Here is a 10,409-nt window from a genome sequence, read left to right on the forward strand (position 1 = left end):
ATATTTTAATTATACACACATACACGCGCACATACACATACGCGAGTGTTCACATACACGTCAAAAATATAATTTAATTACAATTATAATTCTTTGTATGTAACAATAATATATATATTTATTTATTTATTTATAACATAATCTTAAAATATAACAATTATAATACAGATAAACGAGCTATAAACTAAATAACTTTGGTCTATATAAAAGCCGTACATAACTCGAACGAGTATTAAATAAAAAGACAAATTCGTAGCATTTATAAACGAACAAAGTTAACGAGTTTATAATTAACACGTTAATAATTGGATTTGTATATATGTATATATCTTATACTATATCTTATACTACGACACTTCGTCTACTACTTTTGCAATGTGGACTATAAACTTCCAACTTATCTTTCGGAGTATTCATAGCCGAATAATCAATTGGAAAAGGAATACTGTTCCCACGTGCGATACAAGAGTCTGTCATTCCAAGAAAATGTTCACCTGGTCCGAAAGGACCGCGTCCAAATAAAAAATTTGCAAAAACTAATTGATACTGCGGCCAACCGAGAGGATGATCTCCGTTCTGAAAAATGATCAATCCATATAATTTTATTTAAATAAATTAAATAATTCAATCGATCATTGTTCACTCACAGATGTCATGGAGTTATAGGCAATATCAAGACACTTTCCAATTCTATCCGAATCAAGACCAACGACCGAACTATAAAAATTACTGATTTCGTCCTTGCTGATCTTTCCATTTCCTGTACTATTAATAGAAAGAAAAAATATTCTAGGAATCATTTTAATCCAAAACGGTAACTCGTTGTAATTCGTTCCGTTAATCGGTGCTATTATCTTTGTCCACCAAGATAACCAATCGTCCAGATCAATTTTTCTCGTCTGTTCTTCCAACTCGTTTTTCTTTTCAGGAAATATCAACGAAGCAAACCCTTTTTCGATTTCCAACAAACGTAAATATTCCGGACCGTTCCAAGACCAATCGGCGAATCTTCGTAATCTCTTTACAAATACGAGAAAATTCGATAAAACACTTTTTTTCTTAAACCTCAAAATGAAGAAAAAAAAAAAAATAAAACAAAATAAATCTTTTCTATAAAAGAAAATACTACCTCAGATAATATCCCGAAATCCTTTCTAGTTATAAAACCATCCTTGTCGTGATCCAATAATATAAAGAAATGTGAAAGTTTGTCACGTTGTATAGGCGCCAAAGCTTTCGAAAGTCCACTTTTGTTAAAATCTTCGATCGCTGTTAAACTATCGTCGCTCGGATAACGACTCACCCAAGTTGCTGTTATTTATCATATCGTCAATTACGTACAATTAATGTACGATATTAAATACAAACAATCGAACAATTGAAAAATTGAATTGGTAAACAAAAAAATAAATAAAAAAAAAAAAAAACAAAAAAAAAACAAAGGAATAAAAAGAAATCCTAATTGGACTTACTCCAAACATGTACGCTCCAGCCAGGATGTTCGATCTCTTTGGTAACCGTAGAAGTTCCAGTGAATTCGTCGGTATTACTAGGTACCGTTCTCCATCTCTTCAACAAATCTTTTGTTCTATCGCGAGTCCGATCGCAAGCTTGCCGCCAATTTGTAATAAACTTTCTTGGTACTTTAAGCGAGGCGCTCTCGTCCAAACCAAGTTCTTGACTACCACCAGAACTACGAGCGCTTGATTCGACATCGTTACTTGCATCCAAGTTCTCCGAACCAGATGGATAATAAATCGGATCCTTTATGCTACCTGAACGAGTCTCCATGACGAACTACCTCGCTATTCTCGACTCTTCAGGGTGACTCCCCTAAAATAATCAATTCCTCGGTGTGAGAGGTCACCAGGTCGCTCGATAATGTGTCGTGTTGTCGTTCTAACACGCATCCCTGGCCCACCTTTCATTCATGGCCAACAATATCATCCAGGTTGCAAACGTTTACGATTTCGTTTCATTATCGATTTGGATTACGATGGTGTTTTTGAATGAAACGATTTTTCTTTTCTTTTTTTTCTTTTTTTTTTTTTTTTCTTTTTCTTTTCACGGTATTATTCTACTCTTTGTTTTTCTTCTATGTTTTCTTTTTTTTTTTTTGGAATGATTAGAAAAAGAATTTATTAATCATTGTCAGACGATAGAAGATACGAGAAAGTAATCGATTCGTCGTTAAGATTTTATCTGATCGTTACTTAAAACGATCGCGAAATTATCTCCCTGTTATTTCTTCGAGTTATATCTATATTATTATACGCATTAATACGTTGACATCTTTTTTATTTTATAATATATTATCCTTTTTTTTTAAATTACCAATTTTTTTTTAATGGTCTTACGTACGATGCCATTTTTATATGTAAGTTATAAAGAATATATCTAGTGAGAGATCACTTTTAATAAATTACATATAAAAACATGATTCCAAGCTTGAAATGTTCAAATCATATAATTTTTTGTTAATTTCGTTCGAATTTATCTTTAAATAATTATCGACAATTTCTAAATGTTTTAGTTCGACGTAGAGGGCTCTAGTAGAGGGATAAAAAAGAACGCATGGTCTGCCATCTGCAATATCATTTCGATCATTGTCTCATAACTACCATATTCAAGCGGCAGGTCTTTCCTTCTGTTCTAATCGCGTGGGGTGAGTGATATGCGATGGAAATCGTGTTATATCTCAAACATCTTAAATTCTACTTGAATTAAAATATAAGAAGATTTATTCTTGAATGTGATCGCATAATTTATCGTTATGATTTTATTATTAATCTTTTAAAAAATATTTTACTCTTTGTATCGAGAAAGTTAACCTTCAATAAATTTTGTCACGTCCATATTCTTTTTTTATTCCGAATATGTTTTGATAGTTTTATTGATTACATAAATAAATATTTCTTTCTTAAATCATTGTTATTGTTATTATTATTATTATATGGTTACTGGTTTCGATGAAATTTTGTGCAAGATTTGTAACTTAGTAAAATTATTTTTTGTCATGTAGGGATTCACGATGGGTGCGTACAAGTATATGCAAGAATTGTATCGCAAGAAGCAAAGCGATGTACTCCGCTTCTTGTTGCGTGTTAGATGCTGGCAATATCGGCAATTAACAAAAATGCATCGTGCTCCAAGACCATCCAGGCCAGATAAAGCTCGCCGCTTAGGATACAAAGCTAAGCAAGGTGAGATCTATGTATAAGTGTTATAGCAAAATATTCAATGATTTTTCACAAACAAAATGTTTTCAAAGACATTGTAGTATTATAAAATTAGGCATGATAATCTTTTAACTACAGAATTGAAATAGTTTCCAGTCTTTAATTGTTTCGTCCAAGTATTATTTTGGATCATACTTTCGATTCGGCAGTCATGGAGATGCATGCCAACTTTTCCAATTATTTCTTTTTTTAGATGTGGCTCCTTTTATACCGCACAGTTTCTACCTTGGGGGATGAAATTGATTCCATGACTGCTGGTAAACATAAGATTGTTCTTGAAAAATTTTATATTAGAAAATAATACTAGAGTGTCTTGAAATATATTACATGATGAAACATCATGCACCACTCTTACAGTATCATGGTGATTGATTTTTAGTATACTGATCATTTTTACCGCTAATTGTAATATATTATTGAAGTCGTGATTGTTATAAGTAAGAAAGATATTTTATTTTCGAATTACAGGCTTTGTCATCTTCAGAATTCGTGTACGTCGCGGTGGACGCAAACGTCCCGTACCTAAAGGTGCAACATATGGTAAACCAAAAAGTCATGGTGTAAATCAACTTAAACCTACTAGAAAATTACAGTCTGTGGCTGAAGTAAGTCTATCCTACTTACGCAGCTTCATATAATTTTATTATATATAGATAAAAAATTAGTAAATAAATTAATATTGATATGTAATACCTTTAGGAACGTGTTGGTCGCCGTTGCGGTGGTTTAAGAGTATTAAACAGCTATTGGGTAGCTCAAGATTCATCTTACAAATACTATGAAGTCATTTTGATTGATCCTGCACATAAGGTAATTTTGTTCTAACAAATATGTATCTAAAAAAAATTTTTATGTTATTCAATGATGAAAACATACCTAATTGTGAAATAAGATGATATTTAACTTCCTTGGATGTCTGAAACGAATATGCATTTACATGTAGGAAATATTTGTGTAAGAACAGATTAGGATGTCCTTTTTTTTGTTTTAGGCTGTCAGAAATGATCCTAAAGTAAACTGGATATGTAATTCAGTACACAAACACCGTGAACTTCGTGGAAAGACCTCAGCTGGTAGGAGTTCACGTGGCTTAGGTAAAGGACATCGTTATTCACAAACAATTGGTGGATCACGACGAGCTGCATGGCTTCGAAGAAACTCTCTATCGCTACGAAGAAAGCGATAATTACTTTTTATTGTTTGCCACCTACATTGAAAAACACGATACATCATTTTATTGTATATTCGTACTATGTCAATATAATGGTGTATCCTGTGAAAAATAAATGTCTCTTTCTTAATGATCATTTGCCCTTGGACAAAAATAGGTTTCACGATTTAATATTAAAACGTAAAATAATATAATTTAGATTTGCAATTTCTTGCAATCTTTCTATAAAAAAAAAAAAAAATTTACTTGGTTCACTTCACATTATTAAAGCATTAAAAAAAGAAAAGAAAAAGAAAAATCCAAAAAAAGAAGATAAAATTTTGTAATGAATTTTTGTATTTTTATTCACATACATTTGAAAACAATAATCTTAAGATAGTTTCATTGCCCAGGACCGGATAACGATTTATCCATAAACTTCTTTTTTGCAAAGCAGAGCCACCATTTGCTAGGTTTCCCATCCTTGCCGTAAACTTTTTCTACCAATCTTGCTGCTGTTTCTTGTCTGATTTGTTGCAGATATTGTCTCATTAAATCTACAAAAGTTATGTCAATTATTATCGACTAAATAATTTGTTGAAAGATCGAAATATATATTTACCAGCTTCTGCAGGTGTATTAGGTTTAGCGTAGACAGAATTCAATGGAAAACCAGGTTCACCAGGTATATCAAATTTAGAAATTGCAAGAGAAAACATTTCACTGGTTGCTTGATTCTGATTGGCACACTTTTGTAACCTTTTCAAGCATTCAGTAATATATAAGGTAATGTAAATTAAAACTCTATCAGCCTCACTCTACGACACGAACAAAAATAAATAATTTTTTTTTATCTTCTATAAAATTAGAGATAATAAAATAACATTGCACTTCATATACCTTAATCTCATATGTTCTAAAAAATACATTTGCCTTGAAGAAATTCAACGCTTCATCAATTATATCTATATCCTTATTGTTTAAAGGTGGTGCAGGACCTCTAAATTCGGTTTTAATTGGTAAAAGGGCCATATTCCCGATGGTTGCATTACTTTCTGTGAAACTAGAGTGATAGGCCTGAAATTGAAAATATATTAAAGTATAATTAAAATTACAAAACCGTATTATAACCATGTTTTGATATAATAATCGACGAAATAAAATACACACGATTGAGTTGATTTCCCATTCCATTGGTATAAATATAGCGATTATCTGTATAGTAATACTTTATAAATCTGTTTACAAATAACTTACAATACGAAAATAAGATCAAAAATGTCAAGTATAGTTTGTTTATCGCAATGACAGGGTGACACCCTTTTTATCGCTTGACTTCTGTAGTATGTTTAAACTAAATGTATAATACTCTATCATTACTTACAGGCATCTTGGAAGATTTAAAACAAGTACTTATTATAGTCTTTTTCAAGCTTTTTATACATATCACGAGAAATATTTGCTATCCTTATGACTAATAACAGGAAATAAGATACGTGTCAGACATTTTCGAACCATCGTCTCAAGCCGAATTCTGAATAAGTACCATCCATATTTGTATGGACATAAGACGCCATCTGGTGGTCGTTCTTAAAAAATAAATGCATCTAGAAAGAAACAACTACGTTTATCGTTGCATTATGGTTCTACTCTAATACTACTTTCAAACTTGAAATTGTAAACATACTTGTAAACATCGTATTCTCGTTCTGTATGACAATATATATAGCGATCATGTATTTTTAATTTGTAAAAGATGGCTGATGCACTTACGCAGGAGGATGTGCTCTCTCAAATCGAATATGCATTTCCTATTATTAAAGAAGAGGTATAAAATTTTATATTATCTTTTTTCAATCTTTCCATATAATAACGCATAATTATTATTTGTCAGATTCAAAACGATTGCACGGATGAACAATTTGCTACCATAATTGAACAAATAAGGATATGGAAGTTGACAAATTTTGTTAAAGATATAGTCCTTCATCACATAGAATATTATATTCGTCAGAAAGTGGCACCAACATTTTGGAAGAAATTTGTAAATAGTACGACTGAACAAGAAGGCTTTGAACTCTTCAAAAGCGCTGTGGATGGTTTATACATTAGTTTAACTGAATTTTTACCTCTCTTGAAAAAGTTGGAATATCTTGAACAAGAAGACGCTGAAAAAATTGTACTTCAAACTGATAATGTGTTATCAAGATTTAAACTTATTGTTAGATCTACTTTATTAAGTCAATTACCATTGGACCATGAACATATAATAGAGCAATTTTATAGAATTGCATTTAATGTATTTTGTAATTCGGATAATAGTTCATTGCATGGTAATAATTGAAAATATGAAATTATCAGAGTTTGTACAATTTATTAATGTACAAATTATTAATTGCATTATTCGTAGATTCTAGTGGAAGTGATGCGGCGCAATGCGGAGGTTGTAATCAAGAAATAGATAAATGCCAATGTCAGATGATAGTATATATGTTTCACGAAACTAATAGGAAATTAATTGAATTAGAATTATTGGAGAGATTAGTAGGCAATGTACTTACATCGTTAATACACATTCGTATCAAATGTCATGTAAGTGAAACGTGTGACAGAGTATTTGATGTATCACAACTTAAGCCATTGGAAAATGTAAGTCCATATACTTGTCATGAAATTTGCATAAATTCATATACTTTTATAAAAATTATTCATAGAAATATAAATTTTTTATTTTATTTCAGTGGCTTGAAACTGTTGTTATGAATTGGTTGATAAGGATATATTCGGGAGGATTTTCAAAAACTGTTTCTTTGAGCGATGATATTCGTGATGCTGTTATTAAATTCAAAAGAAAATTGTCTCACTATTTGTATGAGACATATACAAGAATTAGAATCGATCAGCTTTTTAATATCATAATAGGTAAATGACAATTTTGGTAGGATATTTCAAATGGATATGTTTATCAGACAAATATCTTTAATATATAGTTAAAACAATTATTTACATTGGAAAAATTTGTACTTAGAATATCCTGATTCACAACCTGCAATAGATGATCTTCGAATTTGTTTGGACAGAACGGATTTGCGCAAAGTTTTGGTGGAAACATTACAGGAAGCACTTAAAACTAGACTTTTACATCCAGGTGTCAATACTCCAGATATATTAACTGCATATATTGCTGCTATTAAAGCTTTGAGACAATTGGATCCAACAGGAGTGCTTCTTGAAACTGTGACAGAACCTATTAAGTAAGTTATATTTATTTCAACTATTAATAAGAAAATATTTTTCACAATTAATTATATTGTATTATTTTTTTATTTAAGAGTTTATTTAAGAAGTAGAGAAGATACAGTAAGATGTGTTGTTAGTGGTTTATTGGACGATTCACCTAGTGATTTAGCCGATGAATTAGTGAAAGGGGAATCCTTGCAATTAGATGATGGTTCAGCTGATGAAGAAAACGAAGATTGGGAGAAATGGGTTCCTGATCCAGTGGATGCTGATCCTGGTAAATTATTTACTATACAAAAAGATAATAGTAGAATATTTTGTACAACATCTTTTTTACATTTTCTTTTTTCAGCCAAATCTACGCAACGAAGGATGTCTGATATAATTTCAATGCTAGTTAACGTATATGGAAGTCAAGATTTGTTTGTTAACGAATATCGTACATTATTGGCAGATAGATTATTGTCTCAATTAAATTATCATACAGAACGAGAAATTCGTCATTTAGAATTATTGAAAAGAAGATTTGGAGAAAATCAATTACATTATTGCGAAGTTATGTTAAAAGACGTCTATGATTCGAAAAGGATAGATGGAAATATTCAATCGGACACCAGTTATAGCTTAGAAAAAGAACATTTTCCAACATCTGCCCTTATACTGTCTGCACAATTTTGGCCACCGTTTAAAGAGGATTGGAAATTGGAATTACCCCAAATTGTACAGGATCAATTGAATAAATATGTGAAGGCGTTTGAAGCTTTAAAGGGAAATAGAACTCTTTGTTGGAAACCACATTTAGGAAATGTCAATCTTGAAATTGAATTGAAGGATAGAAAATTAGACATAAATGTAACCCCGATACATGCTACGATTATATTACATTTTCAGGATAAAAGTAAAATAATATATTGAGAACTTTTTTCATATTTTTTTATATTTTCATAATTCCGATAGTTCGATCATATTTTATATTGTTTACAGAGGAATGGAATTTAGAAGAGTTAGCACAAGTAATGCATGCTCCGGCAACAGTACTTAGACGAAAAATAACTTTTTGGGTTTCTCAAGGACTTTTAAAAGAGATCTATAATGATGTTTTCGTACTTCAAGAAGAAAGTTCATCGAAAAATAGAACTTTGTCGGATATCGTGGAAGAGGAAGAAGCTGAAAGTGCAATGGCTTCTGCTAGTGATCAAAGGGAAGAAGAGTTACAAGTTTTTTGGTCGTACATTGTTGGAATGTTAACTAATTTAGATTCTATGCCATTGGAAAGAATTCATCAGATGTTAAAAATGTTTGCATCTCAAGGTCCAGGTGCTGTGGAATGTGGATTACCAGAACTAAGACAATTCCTTGATGGAAAAGTTAGAGAACATCAATTATTATTTTCTGGTGCTCTTTATCGACTTCCTAAATCGTGATAAAATTAATATAACTTATATCTCTATATATTGTTCCGATTGAGTTTAATCATATGTTGTACATCTGTTTTTTATATATGCATATATATATATATATATTTAAATCATTTAAAATAAAAAAAAGAAATCATATGATTACTTTTAATGCAATTTGAATAAATTATATTTGTTTTTTGTTTACTTTTTGCGTGTACTATGATTTTATCTATTAATTGCTTATGAGATCCAGCAGAGAGTTACACGTAAAACTAAAATAAAAACAAGCAACACTGTGATTTTTTGGATTTATTCAATGAATGTTAGTTAAACGCTCTAATGCTAACAGTTGTGTAATAAAAATATTTCTCTCGTGCGCATTTCAAACACAGAAAGTAAGTGTTAGTGATCTTCTACACTTAGTTTGCTAAAGTGTAGTGTATGTACATAGATCGTAAATTGCACCATTATGTGTGTTCAAATTTTGACGTATGTATTTATATACGTTGCATTTTCACATTATAAACATTGCTACGAGAATAAAATAATACTTTAATAATGATGAATATTGTATATATCAAATTAGTCATATGAGATAAAGTCAGTCATGTTACTTGACTTTGTGAGCAACTTTTTATAATTATTTTATTAGCACAAACTCTCATATACATAATTGTTATTTAATTATTGCCAATAATATTTATGATATTTCACAATATGATTCTTTATCATTGATCCTAATAAAAATTTATTCGTGTGTCACCTTCTTTGATATTTAATGTCAAAATAAATATTTTAATTATCTATTGCTGCTATAGAGAACAGAGTTTTCTTTTCCTTCGTAAAATATTAGACTTTTTGGTAAAAATAAAGCTACTTGTGATGAAGTTTTCACATATATTTATCTAAATTTGTATTTATATATATCCTTTGAACACGATTTTAGCACTTACATTATCTGTGTAAATTCAATAGCCATTCTCGGTTTGATGCTTCCTTTGTACTTTTTACAGTTTAGCAAAAACCGAAATGTTTTCAAAGATGTAGCTGAGTTATATATATTGCAGATTATGATATTTTCTTTCTTTGCTTTTTTTTTTTTTTTTTCATTTTTTACATGTACGTACGTATATAATTAATTTATTTATTTTGCAAATTTCATTGCAAATTATAAATTCTCATGGGTAATATAAAGTACTAAGCTTTTTTTTTTTAATCAGATCTTACAGAGATTTCAAAAAAATTAAAATTATCTGCATTTCTCCTGCTTACACATTAATATTGCCACATATCCTGCACATTGTTGACAAATATATTGTCAACGTTAAGATAAAATATGAAACTAAAAAATAGACATAATATAAATTTCGACAAAAAAAA

The 10,409-nt window shown here is 30.2% G+C and overlaps 4 protein-coding genes across 7 annotated transcripts; 2 read left to right on the forward strand and 2 right to left on the reverse strand.

The window, feature by feature from the left end:
* Nucleotides 1-92: 92 nt before the first annotated feature.
* Nucleotides 93-2,003, reverse strand: LOC122628487. Its single transcript, XM_043810845.1, has 4 exons — nt 1,473-2,003; nt 1,130-1,311; nt 648-1,019; nt 93-576 (listed from the first exon to the last, which is right to left on the reverse strand). The coding sequence occupies exons 1-4, from the start codon at nt 1,789-1,791 to the stop codon at nt 343-345; spliced, it is 1,107 nt and encodes a 368-aa protein (XP_043666780.1). The 5' UTR covers nt 1,792-2,003; the 3' UTR covers nt 93-342.
* A 530-nt stretch (nt 2,004-2,533) lies between these two features.
* LOC122628492 (60S ribosomal protein L15) lies at nt 2,534-4,540 on the forward strand. 2 transcript variants are annotated; one of them, XM_043810856.1, is made up of 5 exons: nt 2,534-2,665; nt 3,023-3,203; nt 3,708-3,844; nt 3,939-4,049; nt 4,231-4,540. In XM_043810856.1, exons 2-5 carry the CDS (start codon nt 3,032-3,034, stop codon nt 4,423-4,425), a joined length of 615 nt encoding a protein of 204 aa, XP_043666791.1. In that variant the 5' UTR covers nt 2,534-2,665; nt 3,023-3,031; the 3' UTR covers nt 4,426-4,540. The 2 variants fall into 2 exon arrangements, with proteins under 2 accessions (XP_043666791.1, XP_043666792.1); XM_043810857.1 differs by lacking the exon at nt 2,534-2,665 and adding an exon at nt 3,433-3,496 and having other exon boundaries at nt 3,062-3,203.
* Nucleotides 4,541-4,728: 188 nt separating this feature from the next.
* LOC122628493 (actin-related protein 2/3 complex subunit 3-like) lies at nt 4,729-5,929 on the reverse strand. Of its 2 annotated transcripts, none has more exons than XM_043810859.1 (4): nt 5,774-5,929; nt 5,290-5,466; nt 5,012-5,207; nt 4,729-4,946 (listed from the first exon to the last, which is right to left on the reverse strand). In XM_043810859.1, exons 1-4 carry the CDS (start codon nt 5,777-5,779, stop codon nt 4,792-4,794), a joined length of 534 nt encoding a protein of 177 aa, XP_043666794.1. In that variant the 5' UTR covers nt 5,780-5,929; the 3' UTR covers nt 4,729-4,791. The 2 variants fall into 2 exon arrangements, with proteins under 2 accessions (XP_043666794.1, XP_043666793.1); XM_043810858.1 differs by lacking the exon at nt 5,774-5,929 and adding an exon at nt 5,560-5,729.
* Nucleotides 5,930-6,000: 71 nt separating this feature from the next.
* LOC122628482 (anaphase-promoting complex subunit 2) lies at nt 6,001-10,023 on the forward strand. 2 transcript variants are annotated; one of them, XM_043810839.1, is made up of 8 exons: nt 6,001-6,217; nt 6,284-6,722; nt 6,800-7,038; nt 7,131-7,311; nt 7,418-7,643; nt 7,722-7,906; nt 7,982-8,527; nt 8,614-10,023. In XM_043810839.1, the coding sequence occupies exons 1-8, from the start codon at nt 6,146-6,148 to the stop codon at nt 9,051-9,053; spliced, it is 2,328 nt and encodes a 775-aa protein (XP_043666774.1). In that variant the 5' UTR covers nt 6,001-6,145; the 3' UTR covers nt 9,054-10,023. The 2 variants fall into 2 exon arrangements, with proteins under 2 accessions (XP_043666774.1, XP_043666773.1); XM_043810838.1 differs by having other exon boundaries at nt 7,722-8,527.
* Nucleotides 10,024-10,409: the final 386 nt, after the last annotated feature.

The sequence above is a fragment of the Vespula pensylvanica genome, chromosome 4 (genome assembly GCF_014466175.1).
Source record: "Vespula pensylvanica isolate Volc-1 chromosome 4, ASM1446617v1, whole genome shotgun sequence".
Lineage (NCBI taxonomy): Eukaryota > Metazoa > Arthropoda > Insecta > Hymenoptera > Vespidae > Vespula > Vespula pensylvanica.